This window comes from Carettochelys insculpta, chromosome 1, assembly GCF_033958435.1.
Source record: "Carettochelys insculpta isolate YL-2023 chromosome 1, ASM3395843v1, whole genome shotgun sequence".
NCBI classification, from domain to species: Eukaryota; Metazoa; Chordata; order Testudines; family Carettochelyidae; genus Carettochelys; species Carettochelys insculpta.
The window spans coordinates 124,166,701-124,191,263 of NC_134137.1; the positions used below are offsets into that span (position 1 = coordinate 124,166,701).

The 24,563-nt window shown below is 47.7% G+C and overlaps 1 protein-coding gene across 2 annotated transcripts in view; it reads left to right on the plus strand.

Annotated features, from left to right (window-relative positions):
- Positions 1–4,971: 4,971 nt before the first annotated feature.
- Positions 4,972–24,563, plus strand: part of UXS1 (UDP-glucuronate decarboxylase 1) — a 94,306-nt gene continuing 74,714 nt past the window's right edge. For both annotated transcript variants that reach the window (XM_074991208.1, XM_074991225.1), the window contains exon 1: positions 4,972–5,147. In XM_074991208.1, the coding sequence (XP_074847309.1) occupies positions 5,051–5,147 (97 nt within the window). In that variant the 5' untranslated portion in view covers positions 4,972–5,050. The remainder of the gene's footprint in view (positions 5,148–24,563) is intronic.

Consider the following 24,563-nt stretch of genomic DNA (forward strand, 5'->3'; position numbering starts at 1 on the left):
AAAGTGTGATCACATCCCCAGTTATGTGACATGGGCTGAACAAAGAAACAGAGACCAGATTCCCAGATGTCGATTCCACATTTTATGGAAATGCACGGGAACATGCTGGCTAGCCCAGCAACCAATGGCAGAGTGCCACACCAGACAACCTGAGAGGTGATCCTCCATTGCCTACATGAAGACTTTTCCCCTTCATATGACAAGCTAGAAGGTGGCCCTGGCAATGACCATCTTTGTTCTTCAGTCCTCATGAAGTAAGCCTATGTGGACTATATTACGCACATACAGTGTCTTCAGAAGGGCGAGATGAGGATCAGACAGCTAGCAGAGGAGAAGCGAGCGCACAGAAAGCACGCTAAGGACTTGCCAGACACCCACCACATCTGCAAGAGATGCAGCAAGGACTGAAGGATGCCTACTACTAGTGTCTAGGGCAGCTAAGGATGTGGTATGTGCCATGTAGCTTCCTGGGTTCATAAGTAATCTCCCTGGAGATTACAGAGATACCCAGGAAGGAGAGTAGCAAATACTGCTGCCTCAGATACCTCACAATCTGAATGGAGCATGTCAAAAGCCTATCTGAGGAGATGCTTTTCCCCAGAGCAGCTTTGGTCTGGGAGGGGAGGGGTGCTGCAATCATTGCTGGCCTGGGCTCTTCCAAGCAGGTTGGTGAGGAAGAGTGGGGAGGGCTAAGGAGAAGAGCTCTTGGGGCTTCTGTGGGTGAGAGGTACTTGTGCTGCCAGTCATAGGGGTGGGGGCTTAGGGGATCTTGAGGTTCAGGCCACATGGGGGAGGCTGCAGCCCTGGCAGAAGGGAAAGAGCCAAAGGCTAGCTTCCTCCAAGGAGGACTTCATCTGCCACCCATATGTATTTTATATCACATCATTGACTATTTCCTAGCCAGTTGATAGAGAGATTTCTTCATCATCACAAAAAGTAATACTTGACACACCTTCCAAGTGTTTAAGTAGTCACATAAAGTTTATTGTTTTCTTTGTTTAGGGGTTTGGAAATTATGTCTGAGTTGGTTATTTGTTCCTTTTGTTCTCTCCTGTAACCAGGATTCTGACCCAGGGAAAAGTCTCTGCGTTTTACTTCAATTCATGGTTTGTTTGTTTGTTTGACAGTCTTGTTTTGACAGTCTTGTCACCGCCTGCCTCAAGCTGGGCAGCCCCCAGCCAATACGGTACTGTCCCGCCACAGTTCACCTGCCTCGCTGGGTGCGTGAGGCTTACGGTTCCTGAACCTGACAAGTGACTGAAATTTGGGCACCAGGCAAACCAATAAGAAAGTCAACAAGAAATGAGAAACATCAACAATTTAAGCTTGCTTGCTGGAATGTGCGGACCATGTTGACCAGCTTGACTGAAGATCTTCAGGCATCAGTGACACCCGAAAGACCGCTGTCATCAACGAGGAATTGAAGAGGCTCCGAGTTGATATTGCTGCACTGCAAGAGACGCGACTCGCAGATGCGGGATCTCTAAAGGAAAAGGACTACACCTTTTTCTGGCAGGGTAAAGCCCAAGAAGAACCCAGAGAGCATGGTGTTGGCTTTGCTGTCAGAAACACCCTTCTACAAATGGTGGAATTAGTCATGGGCAGATGAGAAAGACTTCTTTGGATCACGCTTCAAACTTGCGCCAGTCCCGTCCACCTGATCAGCGCTTATGCTCCAACCCTGTACGCCACACCAGAAGTAAAAGACAAGTTCTACGAGGTGCTTAGTGCTGCTGTAGCGCAAATACCTGCTCGTGAACAACTGCACATCTTGGGTGACTTCAATGCAAGAGTTGGAGCTGATTGGGCATCATGGCCTTCCTGCTTAGGACACTTCGGTGTGGGAAAAATGAATGACAATGGACAGCATCTCCTTGAACTGTGCACGTACTACAATCTGTGCATCACAAACACATTCTTCCAAACAAAGCCACAGCACAGAGTGTCGTGGAGACACCCACGCTCGAAGCACTGGCATCAACTAGACGTGGTCATCACTAGGCGTAACTACCTCAAAAACATCCTTCTGACACGCAGCTATCATAGTGCTGACTGTGATACAGATCACTCGCTAGTTTGCTCCAAGCTCAAGCTGAGACCCAAGAAGTTGTACTGCTCTAAACCTGCTGGAAGGCCCTGCATTGACACCCGAAAGAGGGCAAACTCGGAGAAAGCTGAAAAGTTCAGAGAGACCCTCCAGGAAAATCTGCGCAGCGGCCCTGGGGGCGCAGATGTGACATCCAAATGGCAACATCTGAGGGATACAGTTTACAACACGGCCTTGTCGGTGTTTGGAAGAAGAGCTAGAAGCACGAATGACTGGTTTGAAGCTAACTCCGATGAGATGATTCCAGTCATTGAAAAGAAGCATGCTGCACTCCTGGAGTACAAACGCTCATTGAGCCAGAGTACCCAGCAAGCACTTAGAGCGGCCAGAAGAACAGTACAGCAGACAGCCAGGCACTGTGCCAACAACAACTGGCTCCAGCTATGCAGCAGCATCCAGACCTGTGCCGACTTTGGTAATCCCAGAGGAATGTACGAGGGTATGAAAAAGGCATTAGGACCCACCCAGAACAAGATGGCACCTCTGAAATCCAAATCTGGTGAAGTCATCGCTGACAAAGCCAAACAGATGGAGCGCTGGGTTGAGCACTACTCCAAGCTGTACTCACGCGAGAACGTTGTGGTTGACGCAGCCCTCGATGCCGTCGAGCTCCTACCAGTAATGGACGAACTGGATCAGGAACTGACTGTGGATGAACTGAAGAGAGCCATCGACAGCATTGCAGTAGGAAAGGCCCCTGGCCAGGATGGTATACCACCAGAGGTAATCAAGTGTGCCGCAGACACACTCCTGGAACCCCTACATGAGCTACTGTGCCTGTGCTGGAAAGAGGGTGAGGTTCCACAGGATATGCGTGACACTAACATTGTAACGTTGTATAAGAACAAAGGAGACAGAGCGACTGCAACAACTACCATGGAATCTCCCTCCTAAGCATCACTGGTAAACTGTTCGCTCACACCATCCTTGGCAGACTCCAGAAGATTGCTGAGAGGGTGTACCCCGAATCACAGTGCGGATTCCGCGCAGAGAGGTCTACCGTTGACATGGTCTTCTCTCTAAGGCAGCTGCAGGAGAAGCGCAGGGAGCAGAGGAAGCCACTCTACATAGCCTTCATCGACCTGACCAAGGCCTTTGACTTGGTCAGCAGGGATGGTCTGTTCAAACTGCTCCACAAGACAGGCTGTCCTCCACGGTTACTCAAGATGATCCAGTCATTCCACGAAGACATGAGAGGAACCATCCAATATGACGGTGCATTATCGGATGCTTTCAGAATCAGGATCGGCATCAAACAAGGATGCGTGCTTGCTCCAACATTGTTCGGGATCTTCTTCGCGCTCCTCCTGAAGCATGCCTTTGGATCTTCAACAGAGGGCATCTTGCTGCACACAAGATCTGATGGGAAACTGTTTAATCTTGCAAGGCTGAAAGCGAAGTCTAAGGTGCGGGAAGATGGCTCTCATCAGAGACATGCTGTTCGCAGATGATGCCGCTGTAGTGTCTCACACAGAAGACCAGCTTCAAAAACTGCTGGATCAGTTCTCCAAAGCGTGCAAGGACTTTGGGCTTACCATCAGCCTAAAGAAGACAAACATACTCAGTCAGGATGTTGCTGAATCCCAATCAATCAGCATTGACAACTATACGTTAGAGGTCATCCACGAGTTCGTTTACCTCGGGTCCACCATCACTGACACCCTGTTGTTGGACACTGAGCTAAATAGGAGGATCGGAAAAGCGGCCACAACTCTGTCCAGACTCAGCAAGAGAGTGTGGAATAGCAACAAGCTGTACACTCACACCAAAATGCAAGTCTACAGAGCCTGCAGCCTCAGCACCCTCCTTTATGGCAGCGAGACTTGGACCCTGTATGCCCGCCAGGAAAAGAGGCTGAACGTGTTCCACTTGCGCTGCCTCAGGCGCATCCTTGGAATATCATGGAAGGACAGAGTGACCAACACCGCCGTCCTCGAGCAAGCTGGAATCCCAACCATGCACAGCCTCCTCAGGCAGCGTCGGCTCCGCTGGCTTGGCCACGTCCACAGGATGAACGATGGAAGGATTCCAAAAGACATCCTGTATGGTGAGCTAGCCTCTGGCAAAAGACCTCCCCGACGCTCCCAGTTGCGCTACAAAGATGTCTGCAAGAGAGACCTCAGAGAGGTAGACATCGAGCTGGACAACTGGGAACAACTAGCAGACGACCGCAGCAGATGGAGGCAGGGGTTACACAAGGGCCTTCAGAAGGGCGAGATGAAGATCAGACAGCTAGCAGAGGAGAAGCGAGCACACAGAAAGCAGAATAAGGACTTGCCAGACACCCACCACATCTGCAAGAGATGCAGCAAGGCCTGTCACTCTCGTGTGGGTCTTTATAGTCACAGCAGACGCTGTAAATGAAGTCCGCAATTGAAACTATAAAGGGTGCGATCCATAGTCTATGCAGACTGAAGGATGCCTACTGCTGTTTTTAATAATAAAAATACTTTTTCTTTGTTAACAAGTACTGGTTGATCCTTTGTGTCCTACAGGAGCTTAAAACTGCCTGGCCGCAGATGCATCTTCCTGCATGGTTTTGTGAGGTGATCTTTGTTGGTTTATTTTTTCAGCTTCTTGGGAAAAGGAGCTTGGGGGCTCGTATAAGCGGGGAAGTTCACTCGCATAGTGAACAACTGTAAGTATACGTGTCCCTCGTTTTAGTGAGTACGCATCAAACGAGGGAATGAGCGGATTGCATTGGCAGCTGCAAGCTCCCAGCTCATGCCTAGCAAAGCACCTCCCAGCGCCTGCCCGCGCCGCAGGCATGCAGGGCAGCGCTGTGCCCGCCCCGCGCAGGCGCACCAGCCCAGCTGCGCCGCCCGCGGAACACCACCCCCCTGAGCCGAGAGCGAGGCCGGCCGGCCTGCGCATGCGCGCTGCGAGCCGGCGCTCTCTCGCTGCGGGCTGGGTTCGCGCCGCGCGCCCGCCGGCCCGCCGGGGATGGTGAGCCCGGGCCCGCTGCTGCGCCTGCTGACCGCCATCGACCGCCGGAGGATGAAGCTGCTCATGGCGCTCGCCCTCGCCGCCTACGTGGCCTGTGAGTGGGGCGGGCTCGCGCCCGGCTCCCGGCTCCCGCCCGGCCGCTTGGCTCTGCCTGGGGTGGGGCCTCCGCGGCCCCTGCGCTGCGGGAAGGGGGCGCAGACTCGAGCCCAGTGTCTGAGGCGAGGCGGGGCGCCTCCCCCCCCCCCTTCCGGAGCGCTCCGAAGTTGGGGCGGCCCCGCGCGGGCAACGGCCGCGTCCCAGCTGCGCGTGTCACTTACCCAGCGCTGGGGGCGGCCGGAGGGAGCGCTCCCACCCCGCGGGAGGGGCCGGCCTGGGCGCTGCGGGCAGCGGGGCAGGGCGGACGAGAAGCGGGGCGCTGATACCAGAGTCCCGAGCTCCAGGCTCGCCTCCCTCCCCACGTCGCGCTGGTGCCCGGCTACGGGGGCAGGGGGGCGGCAGAGCGCGCGAGGGAGGCATCAGTTCCTCCCCATTTCTTCTGGTGGGCCGGACCCCAGAGGGCGTTCAGACAGCCTGGTCCGGGGCGCCTGGCTTCCCTTACTGGGCTGCCTCGCCTTTGTCACGTCCCTGGGGATGTTCATCTTGCTTGGGGCGACCGTGGCATCGGTTCCCCCGGATTGTTTTTGTGCTGAGTTGCTTGTGTTACTGAGTGAGATGCAAAATGCAGCAGCGGACAGGAAATGGTCATGGTCTGGTTGTGGGGGGGGGGAGGTCTCAACCTTTTTCTTCCTGAAGCTTCCTCAACAGGATGAAAAAGCTCTGTGGCTCACCTGTGCCACAGCAAGTTTTCCCCCATCCAGAAGCTAGGGCCAGTGTTGGGGGCTAGCAAGCAGGGCAGTTGTCCAAGGTCCTATGTCACAAGGGGCTCTGTCGAGCTGAGTTGCTCAGGTGTCAAGTTCAGCCCCAAGTAGTGGCAGGTGGTCAGGGGCTTGACCTTCAACCCCACAGGATGGCATTCTGCCTTGGGTCCGAGCAAGTCTAATGCCTGCACGGTTTGGCAGATCCGGTGAAACAAACTTGCTGCCCTCCAGCTCTGAGCCCCTGTTTGAACACCTCTGGTGTGGAGTACCTCTAACGAGAAGTTCTACAGGACAAGGGGCATATCTCTGCATGTTTCTGTATAGCACCCAAGATTTTTAAGCTCAAATAGGTAGTGCTTTAAAATTTTCTTTTTTGTGTTTTGCACTTCTGAGCATTTTGTATGCTAAGGTCCTAGATAGAGATGTTGAAATAGAAAGATAATTATTGTGAAGAACCCAGGTGTCTCATTGCACCTGAACTAAGTTTCAAGGCCCAGGCATTAGTAGGTCCAGTACACTCTTGCATATTTCACATTATATCATCCAGCACACTCAGATAACCAGCATTTTAACCATAAGTAAATTTCAGTTATGTTTTCCATAAGTACAGTATAGTGAAAGTAAATACAAATACATACAGTAAACCATTGAGTTACGTGGGGGTTGCAGTCCTGCAACCCCCACGTAACTTGAATTTTCATGCAAGTCGAGGGGAGACAGGAACCAGGCTGCAGCCTGGTTTCCGGCTCCCCTGGGCTTGTAGGAGCCGGGAAACTGACCAGCCCAGCAGGACTTTTGTGTTTCCTGGTTCCTAGAGTGGCAGAGAGCCAGGAACTGGGGGGGCAGCCTGGCTCCAGGCTCCTCTCTGTTTGCAGAGAGGGAAAAGTGAGCAGGGCAGCAGCCTTGTTCAGTTTCCTGGCTCCTGCCGCTAGAGGGAAGCTGGGAACCAGGGGCAGCCTGGCTGTGAGCTTCCCTTTGCTCCTTGGAACCAAGAAAGTAACCAGGGCTGCTGCCTTGCTCAGTTTCCTGCCTCTGCAAGCGGAGGGGAGCTGAGAGCTAGGCTGGCGCCTGGTTCCCAACTCTCTGCCACTCCAGAGACTGGGAAACCGCTCCCATCAGGGATGGCAGCCTGACTTGCAGCTGCCTTCCGTGACAGCAGCGATTCCCTGTTGGGGGGTGGGGGGGAAGGGCAGGGCAGGGCAGCGCAGCCACGAATCAGGCTGCTGCCCTTGCAAGCAGTGGGTGCTGCCAATGACAGGAGCAGGAATTTGCCCCTCATGGTGGCAAGAGTCAGGCTGCTAACTCTGACAGGAGCAGTTTCCCTGCTTACATCAGGGACTGCAACCTGACTCATGGTTTCCTGCTCCTGTCAGGGGCAGCAATTATGTTAACCTGTGACACATGCATCTTGATTGTGCGTATCTTGACGGTTTACTGTACAGCAAATACAGTGTAAGTTTACAGTGTACAATACTACTGTTGGTAAATAAAGTACTCTATACATTTTTGTTTGTTTCTTAATATACAATCTTATTTTTCTTTGGTGTTATGCATTGCTGGGTATACCTCTCTATTATCCAGAATATTTGAATATCTGGCAATCTCCTGGTCCCAGGGCTGCCGGATATGAAAGAGTTTACTATGTTGCTTTCCCAAGTCACTGTCCAGGTCTATTCATTAGTTTTCTGTGGGTCTTTTGTGTGTTTAAATTCAATTTATTTTATAATACCCCACTTTTTATGTTTTCAGAGTGCTGTAAATCTTTGTATTGATAAATTTTATAGTACAGCTATTTATCTGGGATGAGGCTGATGGCTTTGGAAGTTGAGTGGGGGCTAATGGGACTTTTTGATTCCCACTAAAGGCATGTGACCTAACATTGTTTTGGATATGCAGGAAGTAGGTTTAGACCTTTTATAAATGAGATGAGATGCATGCACTTTTTTTTTGCTTTTCAGACAGAGGTGACTGTGTATCTTAGGAGAAAAGTTGTTTGAGTTCCATGTTCCTCACCTCATCAGCTGTTGGTAACAGCTAGTGGCAACTAGTAACTAGTTGGTGGCAACTAGTAATGCACACTATTTCAGGTAAAATGAAAATCATTAAAGTAACTCTCATGCAAAGAGTAACTTATTATACTCCAAAGGACAGTTCACATCTCACCAAGTTATTTCAGATTGCCTGAAGACTCGGGCAGGAATTGCTACCTTATTTTATACCCATTCATAATTTAGAAGGTTTTTCCCCCTTCCACAGTGGTAGAAACTAGAGACTTTATTAAAATGAAAATGTAATGTTTAGAACACCTTTTAAATAGGCAGTGTAAAAATAAACCAGAATTACATGGCAGTTTACATGGCCACATAATTATAATGTCTAGGGTCTCCTGACTCTGGGTAAAATATTACCTCTGTTGGGGAGGGATAGTTCAGTGGTTTGAGCATTGGCCTGTTAAACCCCAGATTGTGCGTTCAATCTTTGAGGGGGCAATTAAGGATCTGGGGCAAATAAATTAATAAAAAAAATCTGTCAGGGATGGTGATAGGTATATCTTCATATTGTTTTTTAGTCAGAAGTTCATGTCTACTTTGCAGTGCATAGGTTAAGGGGAGAAGGGGAAGGAGTATGAAGATGTTTGCTGCCTGGACCTGCAGGATCGGAGATTGCCTGTTCATTTTTGATAAGTCCATGAATAAAGGAGAAGAGAGATTATGGATAGATGCACGCTTCCCGGGAGATAGATGCGATGGCAGTTGAGCTTCCAGGGTTCAATTTAGCATACACCTAATGGGGCCATGCTAAATTGAATGATCAGGGCTCCACCAGAAACTCTGGTACTCCTTATAGTTGAAAGGAATAAGGGGAGTTGATGGGAGAGTTTCTCCCATCAACATCCTGCTGAGGGGAGGGCAGAAAAAATACATGTAGCTGAAGTTGCATATCTTAAATTCGTTTTTTTCCCCCCCTGTAGTGTAGTCATGGTCTAAGAATAGCCTGAAATGGAATAGATGGGTAGTTGTAATTTTATAGGTTAGTGGTTCTCATCCAAGGGTACCTGTACTCCTTGGAGTACTTGGACATCTTCCAGGGGCACATCAATTTATCTAGCTGTTTGCCTAGTTTTACAACAGGCTTACATAAAAATTGTTACCAATGTCAGTTCAAACAAATTTCATACAGTGACTTGCATTTTACTTGCATTTGATCTGCATTTTACACACCCAAACATGAGAAGGTAAGAAGTTTGTCAATAATAGTGTGGTGCAGCACTTCAATGTTTTCAAGTCTGATTTTAAGGTCAAGTAGTTTTTTAAAAGTGAGGTGAAACTTGACTCTTGTGTGCTCCTTTCAGACTCCTGAAAGGCTAAACTTATCTAGAAAGTTGAGAACCACTGCTCTGTAATATCAGGTAATTATTCAGAAAATGTTTTCAAAAGTTCTACATACTGGTGACACTACCCTGCAGTACAACTTGCTCTGATACAGTAGAACAAATGTGTTGTAATGGTAGAAGAAATTGTTTGAACATTGTAGTGGCTGAGGGTGCTTATTGTTTTTAAAGGGGCACTTTATAATAAAGGTTGAGAAATGCTATTCTAGATAGTCATAACAAAGCTTTTTCTAAATCTGTCGTGTCTGATTGTTATACTCCTAAATCTGTTGACTAGTTCTTCAGTAATCAGTCATATCTTGTATCTTTAGTATATTGTGACAGTTCAGTTTGACTGCACTGATCTGATAGTTTCTTGAGAAACTTAGTTTGTTTTTACTGTAGATGTCTATCCCATCCCCCATTCTTGAAAGTATGTTTGTTGAGATATTATTGAATAAACACAGTGCATTAGAGTGGTTAGATAATGCCAGGCTGAAGAAATGTGGCTGTTGAGAAAACTCAGCTGCTTGAGCAGGTGATGTTCTGGCGTGTGCTTTTTCAAGTAGTCTTTCCAGTCATTGTGTTTGAAGACTATGGACCTCCTTCATGTTTTCTTTTTTTTTCCCCCTATTCCCATCTGCGGAGTTGACTGTTCTCGTAACATGAATTGTGTTTGGAATACAATACAATATTAAGACTGAACATAAGACATGTTAAGTATTCTAAGTTTTTTTGTAGAGTTCATGCTTCCTGCTTCACATATGTGAAATTTTGGTGGAATGTTGTTTGTGGGCATGTGTGTGGAAACCCCAAAGATTGCTTCTAAGTTGGCTGTACCCTGTGGGATTATTCTGACAGCATTATCGTGCTTCCCTTCTCCCTGTCTCCCCATTGTGGGCATACATAGGTCATTGATAGTGAGGTATAAATTGAGCTGTAAAGACATGCCTGAAGGATGTGGCTATGTAGCCTGGAGTGCTTATCCTACATGTCCTCTACAGGCCCATGCTGTGTCTTTTCTCTACAATGGGATTCTTAGTGGTTGTCCCACTGCTGGAGCCTTTCCCATTCCCAGGGAAATGCTGGAAACAGGAAGGGGCTCCAGCAGCAGAAGGTGAGCAGAGAAAGGCTGTTAACTCCCTGACACTGGGGTAGCAATGGGACAAGGCTGTCCTAAGCACAGCCATACTGGGTCAGACCAAGGGCCTATCTAGCCCAGCATCCTGTCTTCCCACAGCAGCCAGTGCTATATATCCCAGAGGAATGAACAGAACAGGTAATTATCAGGTAATCCCTCCTGTCACCCACTACCAGCTTCTGACAAACAGAGGCTGGGACACCATTCTTATCCATTCCGGCAAACTATGAATTTATCTAGTACTTTTTGTGAACCCCTATTAAATCCTGGTCTTCACAACATCCTCTGGTAAGGAGTTCCGCAGATTGACTGTTAGCTCGTCTCTGCTGGAACCATTCTCTGCCTCAGGGAAAGGTTCTTGTCTGGGTAACAGCTGAACCCTTTCCCTACAGTCTCCCCCCTACAAGATCCTGTGGATGCAGTGTGCTTTTCACTGCAGAGTGTAGCTACCCATGTGCAATATCTGGGGTGGGGGACCTCAGGCATTCAGGCTGCCCACAGTTTGTCAGGGTTAGTGCACCACAGCCACTAAGGGCTGCGACTGGCCATGCTTGCAGGTGCTCAAGTAATAACCATCTCGCAGCCTGTCAGCAGCTAACCCTGACAGCCCCAGAGGGGAGGTTCCCCACTTCTACACTACATGCTGCCAGTAGGTATTGTAAATATAACCCAGGTGAAGGGGCTGGTGTCATAGTTGATTAAAAAAGCATAGTGTCTTTTATCTAAAGCTGTTCACAAAGGAAACTACTTCCCATAAGGTTGGCTTCAGTAGGTAGGGCCTACTGAAGCCAGCTAAAAATGTCTCTTTATCTCCAGTACCAAACTGTACAACTTCTAGGTGTTCATTTTTCTTAAGGACTAGATCCTATTTTTGCTCTTCTGTCTGAGCAATCACTTTGATTGCAATGAGCATCATGAAAAGTTTGATTACAGAATCAAGCCATCACAAAACTCAGTTCATGTGAAGAGATGTCCTTGTTTTCCATTTAAGTTCATCACAAAGACACTGTAGTCCTCTTTTTTTAATTGAACTATTTTCAATCGACTTAAAGGAACACTGGCTGCTTGAAATAAACTGTAATTCATATTTTGTAAAAGCAGAGTCCAAGAGGACTGTTTCACAATAATAATTTTTTAAAAAAGCCCCAGTGAAAGGTTAATTTAAACTCTAATGCAAGTCTGATACCCAGACTTTCTGGAGTTAGGAGCATGAAAGCAGCAAACCAAAATGAATAGTAACAGAGAGGAAGCCGTGCTAGTCTATACACTATCAAAACAAAAAGCAGTCAAGTAGCACTTTAAAGACTAGCAAAATAGTTTATTAGGTGAGCTTTCATGGGACAGACCCACTTCTTCAGATCACAGCCATATGGTCTGAAGAAGTGGGTCTGTCCCATGAAAGCTCACCTAATAAACTATTTTGCTAGTCTTTAAAGTGCTACTTGACTGCTTTTTGTTTTGAAACCAAAATGAAATTGACTTAATTGATTTTCATTGAGAAATTCAAATAGTAAATAGACTATATATAGCAAAATATAGTTTAAAATGTTTCAAATTTGAAAAATACAGTGGGACTAATAATGTGTAGAAATATATTTGATTTCGTCATGGTGGACAAGATTTTAAAAATGGCTACTGAAATAGGCTAAGTCCATACTTAGGCAGGTGAATAAAGCTCTCACCCTGCAGAGACTTATGGAGCTTCTCAGCTTTATTTATGTGCATAATCTTATTGATTGTAAATCTCATCAGGATTTGCACCTTGTCTAGGTATGAAAGTGTTGAATTGAGGTCTGATTTTTGAAAATCTTATATGTGCACAATTTGCTTTAATCTAAATATTAAGTTACCTAGTCTTATTTTCATATGATAAGATAATGAGATGGCCTTTATTTTCTTTAAAATGCAAGAATTCCATACTGAGTAAACATCAATTTTTTATCACAAATTTAGATTCTCAGAATGCATATTAGTAGTCTCACTCCATTTCACAAGAATGTTAATATTCTGTAGTGCAGTCTGATATTATGACTCCATTGGTTGTACATCATACCTCATCGTGCATTTACTACTAGAAAAACTAAAAGTCAAAATAATGTGCAAAGTACGTTTTAGGAAGGCATTTGTTATTTTTCTCTCAGAATTGTTTGTTTACTTAATTGTTAAACTGCAAAATTGAATGACATGCTGTGATCTCCACATTTGTGTGAATGAGGCTCTAATGTAGATTCCAACACAGCAAGTAATATAACCTATAACCAACCCCTTTGTTTTCAGTTTAAACCGATTTTTACAGGAAAAATTCTAGGTTTTATATTTTTCTCCAATTTTCACTGTACTTTTGTATCCTTCAAATATATGAAAATAACCATTTTCTTATGAAAATATAGTAGATTGCATGAAATATATAGTTTACATTAATATGTTAGTCTGATCATATAGCAAAGCTTTCTGTGCACTAAGGTTATGTATTAGTTTAGAAGAGGCATTAAATAAGCCATCATGCTTCGAGCTCTGAAATGGGTAGTCATGAGAATGCACTGATGAATCTCACGTCCATCACATACACACTTCAAGCTATTAGCAAATAACATTTTAAAGATCTGATACACTGAAATGGAAAGAAAACAAAAATCTACGTTGGTATGTTTTGGAGCACAAAATTTTTAAAAAGTTCCAAAACCAAAACAGAGAAACCAGAAATCAGAATGAAGTTGAATGTATGCACAGCAAATGGTGTGACCTAATTATTAAATGTAAATGTTTAAAGAATAATAGTTTTAAGTCTGTAACAATAAACTTTTCAGTGAAATAAAAAGTTTTATTTGGGGATGAGAGAGATTGTTTTCTTAAATTCTGAGGTAGTCTGTATTGAGTTCTGTTTTATTTTTTCATCAAACCACATTGAATTCCATTCATCAAAGCATTGACCTTTTCTCTGTCCTTCTGCCCATCCAAATGAACCATGATATTTACCACCCCCATCAATTTTTTCCACTGATTTTCACTTTTTTTTGTTGTAGTAAAAAAATTGATACATTTCTGGAAAGAAATAAAAATTTTCCCTGTCTAGAACTCTTGTCATTTAAAATGAGGTTTTATTAATAATCTCCAGATAGCCAAGCACTTTGATTTTATGGGTCTGATTATCCACTGCCTTGAAACTTTGTGTACAGTAAACTGCTGAAATGTGCAACTTCGATTTCTGCTTGACTTGCATTAACACAAGTTAAGCACAACTCGAAGCCGCTCTGAAGCTGTTTGCCTGCCCGGCTCCCCCAGCTGGGGGAAACCGGATGGGCAGACAGCCTGCTGCTGCGGCTTCTTCCAGGCTTCCCCCAGGTGGGAGAAGCTGCGCCACTGCAACTGTCTACCTGGCGTGGCTTCCCCCAGCAAGGGGAAGCCGGGTGGGCAGACAGCCGGGCCTGGCTCCAAGAGTGGCAGTGAGCTGGGGGTCAGGCTGCTGACTGATTTCCAGCTCCCCGCCTCACAGTGGGAGCCAGAAAACGGATCAGAACAGGTGCTGGTCAGTTTCCCAGCTCCTGCAAGCAGAGGAGAGCCAGAAGCCAGGCTGCTGCCTGGTCCCAACTCCCCTCCACTGGCTGGAGCCAGGAAACTGACTAGGGCTAGTGCCCTGATCAGTTGCCTGGCTCCCTCACATTGTGTGGGAAATTTGACTTGCATGAGGGTTGTGAGAATGCAACCCCCACATAAGTTGATGGTCTACCGTAGTTATTTACTTGTTTGGCAAGTGAGTGTAAAATGCCACTAATCTCGTTGGCTGTGCACAGGTGAAAATTATTGCCCAAAGTGGAAAGCAGTGGAAAATCTTCATCTAGGAGTTGGAGTATCTGGAGTCTGTTATTAAAAACAAATTGTAAATGACTTTGAGAGTACCATAGGTCATCCCAACCCCTCCAGCACCTTCCCTCATCAACTAATGGAACAAGTTAGATAAGGCAAAGATTGCAGTGGTCTGTGTGAAATTACATTAGGCTACTTTTTGTGTCAGCCTTCCATGCTGTGAACCCATTTACTTACAGGCTTAGGGTCAGATGGAGATGCCTGTCATTTGCAGGTCTGTGTAGATAAACTTCCTGTCTTGCGCTACTCCCACTTCATCAGACCATCGATCTCTCGATTCCTGGCTGTGCAGCCCATGGAAATGTTATAGTTCTAGGCCTGCAGTAACTTCTGTGTTAGAAATGGGACAGGCGGGTTTGAGGTATGGGCTTCTGGCCAAAATTTTTTTCCCCTAAGAACATATTTATCTGGAAGGGTAAAGAACTGTTTCCCTCCCATCTCAGTCACTGTTATGTTCTGTGCTGGAGATGCATCCCTCCCCCCATCGGAGTTATGAAGGGTACAATAATATTCTCATCCTTCCCACTCTCATCTTACATGTGTTCACCTTTTGGGTTGCATTTTCTATTTCCATAGAAGCCAGGTTGTTACTCAGAAAGTTAGAGCTCTGATTCCTTTTAAAATTTCACCTCCGGTGACTGATGATTCTTCCAGGGAGGTTTGCCACTCTCTTTGTTAGCTAGTCAGAGTTCTCTGAGCAGTGTCAATAATACCCACCTAACATCAAGTGAGCCTATCAAGGGGTACAACACATCCTCTCAGTATTGCCTGGGAACAAAACTGAAGTTTTAGTGCAAGGATAAATTGACAGGGTAACTTGTGGAAAACACAATGTAAGTTTTAAAAATTAAAACTTCAGTGCTGGCTGGGAAAGAAGTAGCTGCATAATATTTTACTCTGTAATGTGGATATATACCCTAAGTTGACTTAAGGTACGTCAGTGTACAGCCACCACTGTAATTGTTGCATATCCACCCTACTCTTCTTACGTCAGCAGAGCACATCCATACTAGTAGCTCTTCTATTGATGAAGACCAATGACTATTTTATTGTGTGGCTGACCCCTGTGTGGTTTTGGAAGAGTTTACAATGCCTCATGGGTTCTAATTCAATGTTATATGGTGCAGGTTTTTCATTCCCTCATTCCACAGGCATCATATTAGAGTATTAGCCACTTTTCAACTCCACTAATAACCAGTGAGCCAGCCATCTTTTAGCCTGGATCCCGTGCTGCACATTATGAACACAGCCATGACGTCAGACTCCTCTTTGTAGCTGTGGTATGTCTGCAGCTCTGCATCAGAGGCAGAGATTTTTCTCCTTTGGCCTTCTGCTATCCCTGCTGCAGCTCTTTGAGCTTTACATAAAGCTGCTGTGTGCCCCTGTCATATCCCTTCCACTCCACGCCCTGGGTAAGTTCCTGAGGTTGGAGTAGAGCTGTGCCTGGCAAAGGCTCCTTTCCCCATAGACCCAAAGAGATACAGCACCTCCCATGTACTCTGCAGGAGCACATTCGCTGCATGGTGTTTGCATCCTCAGTTGGGAGCTCTCCACGCTGAGCAAACATGAAGAGTAAAGTCACCCGTATACCTGGCTGAACGGTCATGGAGTTAGGAGTTAAAAACGGTGACCAGAGGAGTTGCTGGGTCACTCTGTCTGCATCTCCCTGAGTTCCTCACGTCTTGTTGATTCATCAGGGCAGGAGTTTTAAAGCAGTGGAGGAAGCATTGCAGTGTGTACATCAACCTAGATATGGAGGTATAAGCTGCTCTATGTTGACAAAGTTGTGCTGTGTAGACATGGCATTAGCCTGATGTCTCAACTGCTAGATATAAAGTGCTGCCTATTCTTCTTCACTCCCTCAGAACATGACATGGCCCTGTTGCCAAAAGCTTTGTGCTTTAGAGTAGGGTAGAGCTAACGTGAATGGAATTCCGTAGCTCGACATTGGTATAGTCACTGAGAAAGGAGATCTCTTTTATATAAGCCACATCTACACCAGTTGGCTATTTTGAAATAGCTGGCCCAACTTCGAAATAGTGTCTGGTGCGTCTACACGGGCCGGGGACTGTTTCGAAGTTGAAATTGACATAAGGCGGTGAGATATCGAAATCGCTATCCCCGTCAGAAGATGGGAATGGCGCCCTGTTTCGATGTCCAACATCGAAGTAGGGCATGTGTAGAAGATCCGCATCCTGCTATGTCGAAATAGCGGGGTCCTCTGTGGTGGCCATCAGCTGAGGGGTTGAGAGATGCTCTGTCCAGCCCTGGGGCTCTATGGTTGCTGCGTGCAGCAGTCCATAAAGCTCCACGCCCCCTGACTTCTTATGGCAGGAAGCTGAGAGTGTGCAGGCAGCAGCACAGCATATGCATAGCCTGCACGCCCTTCAGACGCCCCAATCCCCCAGCCAGCCCCCTGAGTGCTGCCAGGGCACACCCCCTCCAGGGGGACCCAGGGCTCCCAGCTATCCAGCCAGCAGGAAGAAGTGGCGGGGCCCCTACTGGTTGGGCTCAGATCCAGGACCTGCTGGGGCTTTGGGGCGAGGAGGAGGTGCTCCAGGTAATGGGGAGCAAGCGGCAGAACGCAGACACGTTCTCCTGGCTGGCCGAGGGCCTGGCCCCCCCAGGGTCACCCTGTCCACACTACTGATCATGTCAGGAGTAAAGTTGAGCTGCAGCAGGGTTACACCCGGGCCTGGGACACGGCCAGCCAGTCTGGGGCCACCCCCACTGCTTTCCCTTTTTACAGGGAGCTCAGGGAGCTCCTGGGCCTCCAGTACACCACCGGCCACCCTTGACACCTCGGCTGACGAGCCCCAGCAGGCCCCAGAGCTGGAGTCTGACCCGGAGGCGAGCCCTGTACCGCAGGGGCCCCCAGAAGAGCCCACCCCTGGGACAGCGAAGGAGGAGCAGGACTCCAGTGATGGGGCTCCTCATCGACCTCCTCTCCTGCAGCTCCAGCAAGGCGTCTGCCCGCTGGCTGTCCCCCGACCATGGGAGAGGACCGTTAGGTATGTACCCCCAGGTGCACACCCCTGAGTTAAGGGGCGGGGCAAGGGACACGACCAGGGTCCCCCATACACGCAGCTGACCATGGCTCTGGGACGACAGCAGCACGGCCCCAGAGCCTGTCAGCACCTGCCCCCCAGGACAGCGCCATGCCCCATCCTGGGGATGGGGGGGAGCAGAATCCCCAAAGGAGGGTCACCCATGGGGTGGACACCACACCCATCATCATCCTTGGGGAACAGGGGATGGGGACCCAGCAGCGGAGGGGTTGGAGGCTCGGGGCACAGGTCAGGGCCCAGACTAATGTCTGTCTTTACTCTGCCCCGCTTTATTGCTCAGCTCCACCGTCTGAGGGTCATGACAGTACGGGCAGTGCGTCCATCATGCCAGACAGCCCACCCACCCGGGACATCGTGCTGTGGCAGCCAGGGAGCGGAGTAGGGACCGGCCCTGCGATGAGCCCGCCACCGCCGGAGCCACCTCCAGCACCAGGTGGAGGTGTTGGAGCGCTGCCTGCAAGTGGAGGAGGCCCGGCTCCACTTGCAGGGGAGAAAGCTGGCCTGGTGTCAGGAGGCTTGGGGGTCCTTCATGAGGACCTTCGAGCAGATCACTGAGCGGATGTCACCCCCACTGCTTTGGCCACTGTCCCTTCCAGCCGCCCTCTACCTGCCCTGGAGCCTGAAGAGGAGGAGGACCATGGGGCTCAGGAGCTGGACTGGCCATACCTCCCAGTCCCCCCTGGCCCCCACCCGGCCTCAACGGGGCCTCCAGCCCAGGCGTGGGTCCCGCACCCCCCAAGCTGGGCACTGGACAGTAGGGGGAAGGGGGCCGAGGACTGGGCCCCACCAGCCCCCACTTTGTACATGGTCCACCCCATTATTATAAATAGTTGCCATGTCCCACCCCCCTTTAGTAGCTGCCCACCCTCATTCATGTTTAAAAATGTCATCATTTTTGTTGGGTTTCAGTAATGGTTGGTTTATTTAAAACAAAAAAAAGTGTGTTGTGTTCTCCCAGGTGCGGTAGTGTGGCCGTGGGGGCAGTGTAGTGTGTTGTGGGTGGTGGTAGGGGCGGTGGGTGGCCTACCAGGCTAGCCATGCTGGCGCTCACCTCGCAGCCTGGTTGAAATGGGCCTGCAGGGCCTCCCGGACCCGGATCCCCTCGTGGGTGGCTTGGGGCGGCAGCTGGCTAGGGGTAGGCCATGCCAGCCTCCACAGCCCATCCCTGCATGAAGGTTTCCCCCTTGCTCTCCACCAAGTTGTGGAGTGTACAGCATGCACCCATAACCTGGTGGATGTTGGGGGAGCCCCACGTTCAGGCGGGTGAGGAGGCACCTCCAGCAGCCTTTGAGGCGGCCAAAAGTCTGCTCGACCACCTGGTACACATGGTTCAGGTGGGTGTTGAACTGCTCCTGGCTGGCGGTGAGGTGGCCCATGTAGAGGCGCATGAGCCAGGGCTGGAGGGTGTAGGCTGCATCTGCCGCAAGGCAGAGGGGCATGGTGGTGTCCCCTAGAGGGATCTCCCTCTGGGGGGTGTAGGTCCCCTCCTCCAGCCAGTGGCACAGGCCCGAGTTCCTAAAAACCCAGGTGTCGTGGGTGCTGCCAGGCCAGCCAACATGTATGTCCTGGAAGCAGCCCCGGCTGTCCACCATGGCCTGGAGGGCCACCAAGTGGTAGCCCTTCCTGTTCACCATGCATCCTCTGCTGTGCTCTGGGGCACAGATGGGGATGTCGGTCCCATCCGGTGCCCTGAAGCAGTTGGGGAACCCCATGCCAGCAAACCCCGTGATGGCTGCACACAGGTCCCCGAGCTGCACAAGCCTGTGGAGCAGCAGAGCTTTCAGTGCGCGGACCACCTGCAGGGTGGAGAGGACATGAGCACCCCTGAAGGGTGTGCAGGGTGTGCCTGGCCCTCCCCCAAGCCACATGATGGTCTGGGGTGGCTCCTTCATCCCCCTGAGGAGGACAGCTCATCTTCCGGGAGGTGCTGGGCGGCCTCCTCCATGGCACCGAGCAGGGCGGCCACTGCCTAAGAGATGGCTGTGGGAGCTTCTGGCGGCTGCTGCTGCTGCTGCTGGGGGTCCATGCTGCATGCATGGGGTCTGCAACTGGTTGTCGGCTCTGTGGACCTGTGCTGTGCAGGCCGAGTGTGACTGGGAGGGACCCTTGAAGGGAGCAGCTTGCTGTTGCCCTGGAAGGGCTAGTCTGCCCTGTGACCTTCTCCACAGGCTTTCCTAGCTCCCTTATTCCGATTGGGACTGCTTTTGTGTGTAGACGCTCCCATGCAGGGCCCATTTTGACATAGCGCTTTCCTACGTTGATGTTGAACATTGACGGCACCAGCCTCGGAGGATGCGTGGACGCTACGTGTCAAAATAGCTTATTTCAATTTCGCTATGTGGAAATAAGCTATTTTGACGTAGAGTCCCAGTGTAGACATAGCCATAATGTTATATAATGGTATCACAGCGATCCCTTTCCATACCTGGAATTATGCAACAAAAGACAATCAAATTTCAACCACCCTTGCAAACTATTTTAATTGATGACCTTTCTAAATGAACTATCCGGTTTCAAATTTTTATAGTTCTTTAATGTACCAGTTGAAGATTTGAAATGAGAAATGTTGTGTTTTTAATTGGTCTCTCTTTTGTCTCAAGAAGTCCTCACAGTGGACTAAGTCTTGCTTTTAATTTTTTTTTTCCAGTGATGGGTGGTACAGAGAAGGTGGAGGTGGCGCTGACACAGACTTGCTCATTAAATTCAGCTAGTCTCTAAGGACCCTTTTTACAGATGGGAAACAAAGATAACATTATTACTTTTCTTCAGTGATGTAGTGGGGGTTGTTTAATGTATACAAAGTGCTCAAACACTATGGTGAGGAGTGCCTTAGAAAAATCTATAAATAGATTAATAGTAAATGCACTGTGTACTAATGACCTGCAGACACTCCTGCCAAGTACAAAAGAATCAAAACGTGCCCACAAATCTTTGGTTTTGGTTCCAAGTATTTAAAAGGATGATGTGTTCCTGCTGTTAACAGCAGCTGCTCATACAAAAGACTTTGGGAAATGTGAGTAGATGCAAGTTTAATGGTGGATGCTTTTTAAAGTACAACATATTTTTATATTTCAGTTTGAGCACTAACTGTTTTACTTTCAAGCCTATAGATCTTATATTAACTCACAAGTACCTCCACTAAAAGTCTTCAAACACTTAAAGATGTTTGTAATGTTCCTTTCACATAAGAACCAAGTAGCAAGATTTTTATTAATATGCATCCATTAGCATAATTTCAGAAATCTCTCCTCCAAGGCAAATTTAGCAGTTTTTAAAATTCCCAGAGATATCAGCTACTTTGTAAAAAGAAAAATATCCTTTATTGAATTGCACCTTTTGGACCTCTCCTGTTGATGGCACCTTGCCTGTTTCAGTATTTGTCTGGAGAAGGGAGCCTTTGATAACTCATCAGATATTACATAGGTGATTTCTCTTCCCATATGGCCATGTCATTATTCTTATTTTTGTTTTGTTTTTTGCATTTGTGGGGCAGGAGGAAAAAGGACAAGAATGTTAATGTCTGCATGTGAAAATTTAAGCAGCTTGGCTTTGCAGAACTATGATTTCTTGTTTTAGAAACTAACCTGCTCCCAGTAACGAGGACCGTCATTCTTACCCTTCCCTGCCCCCAAAATAGGTTATACGGGTTCAAGCGATGTTTGTTTTCTGGAAACCATAACTTTAAAATGGTAGTGTTTGTAGCATCGATTAGAACTTTAAATAGTCTTCAAAGCAATTTACTGTTTATATACAAACCACTCCTCAGTTATTTTCCTGAAAGGAAATATAGCCAGAGACATTGAGAGAGTTGCCCTGGGTCAGAGGCAGTCAAAACAGAATTTCGGCTCCTCACTCTCTTGGTCAGTCCATTAAATGCATTGTCTGTTTTGGACACTCCAGAACTTTTAGGTTTTTTTTGAACTTTAAAAAACAAAACAAAACTCTTTTCCTTGTGTAAAAATCCACCTAGTGTAATTACCAGCTTTCAGTGGGATGCCAGAGGTGTTTTTGAAGTTCATGTTTCAGAGACAAACTGCACATTTCTGACTCTTCCTGACTCTCTAGCTCGGTTTATGGCCTGAAAAATCACAGGGTGTTCTTTTCTTCTCAGGATGCATCGGCAGTGCAGTTCAGAGGTGTGCGTCACAGCATGGGTAAACAGACTCTTGCTAGCTCAGTTCAAGCTAGAATGGTAAAAGTGGCAGTGATGACTTTTCAGCATTGGCCACACCATGCACTAGCCACCTGATCCCCCCCACTGAGTTTTAGCTCAGGTGACTAGCCCAAGCTCCTGCTGGTGCTGCAGTGTCCACATAGCTATTTTTAGTGTCCTAGCTTGAGCAGAGCTAATAAAAGTCTTTCTGCCTGTGCTATACCTACTGAAGTATAGATATACCCACACAGATCATGGAGATGCTACAGGCCAGATTATGGCTTTAGCTACATCTCTGTAGAGCCACTAGATGCTACCAGTCTGGTCTCAGCTCTTTACCTGTGAAATAATGAAGTTGGTCTTGAAACCAGTAGGATGCGGTAATCTTGAAAAAATAATGGTCCAGTTCTTTCCAAGTTATGCTTCTGCATGTCATGGCCTTTTTACCTCCCATCAGATTGATATTGGAACAAAATTCCCCTAGTTCTCTGTCCGTTTTCTGTACTGACAATTCCAGTTCTCGGTTTTAGATTTTCTTATTAATTTGCATATTTATGCATCGCTTCCTATTTGTGAGCTCTTCTCTAATTAATTGTCCTGGAATAGCTGCTTGTATGTACTTTGTGCGGGTCTCTAATTGAATAGAAAATACATGTGTATGTGGCAGTGTGTCTGTTTTTCATCAGGGAGAAAGCCAGGACTTCTACAAGAGTGCTCTACCTAGTTTACTTACAGGGACTCCATTTATTTATCCATTTATTTATTTGAGTATCACTTTCTGGCAAGTTAGGTGTTCAGTCCATTTAAAACTCCTCTCCTCCTCCTCCTCCATTCTCCCTATGATTGCTTGGAAGGAGAAGCTGCTTTTTTATTCCCCCAAAGAGGATGGGGGGGATAAATGCAGTTCCTCTTATCCATGTTGCTATACTCACCCTCTGTAGGGTGCGAGAAGACATTGTAATGGTCGAGAGTGCAGTCCGACCCCTCTGGCAGTAGGTCACAATAGATAGTGAGAGTAATGCATAGGCAATTGTAAGCAATCTTATGTAAATGAGGTTAAGCTTTATTAGTTCGTGTTAGGAGGCCCGCTACAGAGCCTCTCCCCCGAGCGAAGCTCCGACGCATGGGGTTTTCCCCCACTGGTGACTGCGGCGTTTCCGGGGCTCCTGTCGCGGGTGTTACGCTTCCAATAAACCAATTATAGCACTTGCCTTCTGGGTGCAGCCTCGTTTCTGGGGAACCCGAGCCTGGTTGGTTACACCCTCTTACCTGCTGCTGATTTTGGATCTTACATAATATAAAACAATTTTTCTAGTCCCAGTGCCTTTCTTTCCTGCATTTTTCCTTTCACGCTCTTCTGCAGTTGAATGGGGAGCAATTCTTTTTGGCTGCCACATTCAGTACAGCTCAGTGTGACACTTCTCGATGGTGAGAACAAATCACTGAATAGTGGGGCAGCTGTGTGGGAAATTGGCCTGATCTCGCATGGAGGTGGGAATGTTGGAGGGCACAGGATCAAGTGAGAGGAGGCTGGTAGACCATAAAGAGCTGGTATGACCAGAAATCTGGTTGAAGCATTGGGGTCAGTGAAAGAATAATGGAAAGAAGTTTGGAAGAATCCAGGGGAGCAAAAAGCAGCCTCTGACTCATCTATTACCTGCCTTTCAGCCCGTCATTTCCCTGTAGCCCTTACCTTTTTATACTGCCACTCCTTCCCATCCCCACTTCTACTCTGTGCTCTGCAGGCCTAGCTTCTGCAACCCCCTCTATTGTGTCCTCCTAGGGTCCAGCAGGGGAACACTTCAGCAGCCACCTCTTCTCTCCCCCCTCCCCAAACACCCCCCCCGCAAAAAGCCAAACGTCTGGAAAGATGAACAGAGAATTCCTGTGGTCTGTCTGCAGTACTCCAAGAGGAAAGAATCCAATTCATGCATGTGTGACGCGTAGAATTGTCTGAATTTTTTCAAGATTGTGAAATTTTGTCAAATAGCAGCAGCTAAAACAACCCTCCCTAAAGGGTGAAAAAAAGCCACAGCAGATTTTACAAAAACGTATTGCTTTTTGACCAGATCTAGTATCCTGTCATGTGAGCTGGCTTGACGCTTGGCAACCTGCAGGGTGGGGTGGAGAGAAGTGATTTTCGTGTACAGTAAGTCCCCAAGTTACATGGATCCATAGATACACAGATACAGTATGATCTCAGAGTATGCAAATCCAGAGCACGCCACCTCGCTCACCCGTTTCATGCAGTAAACCTCCACTTTATGTGGCGTCACGTTTCACACAGTGTGAAGCTGCTGAGCTTTCAGCCTGCCTAGCTTCCTGCAGCTGCAGGCAGCTAGGCAGGCTAGGAGCCCCTTCCCCCCGCTACACGATTGCCATATCTGCAGTCAACTGTAAGGTCTTGTATAACCCAAGCGTTAATTCACCAGTGTACCATTCTACTGGCCATAGTACACTACTTCTTATTGTGAAACGTGTGCATGTAAATATTTAATTTTTCATCTTGGGGCAAAATATATAAAAAGAGAGAAAGCAAGCACGCTGGGCTTAATTGTGGACCTTTCCTGCAAGTGATCAAGAAGTCATTACCAACTCTTCAGTTCAGTTGAAACCAGAACCAGCTAATTCACAGAGGAGGTAACTGCCGTTCAGGGACAGGTATAAGAGGCTTCGTCAGACTGATTCCTCTAACTCTGAATGCTAGTCAGCTTTTTTTTTTTTTTTTTTTTTTAATTTGCTGCCATCTGTTACTACTCCTTTTCTAGAGGGAGTGTGACAGATAGTGGTTATATTCCTCGGTAAGCTCACATTTTGTGAGCTATAGTTATGCCAGTTTTGGAAGGCAATATACCTGGTAGGACATGGGCATGTGGTGAGCTGTGTGTGTCTTCTGGGCATTGAGACAAGTCTGTTTGGTCTGTTGGATCATCTCCTCTCTTGCCTCTTCTCTTTTCCAAAATATGAGCCCACTAGCTCAGCTGTTGTGCAGTCTTGTGGTTCTCTGTCTTGGGCCCTGCATCAAAGGCCATATTTGAATTAAGCAGGAGTTTGTGC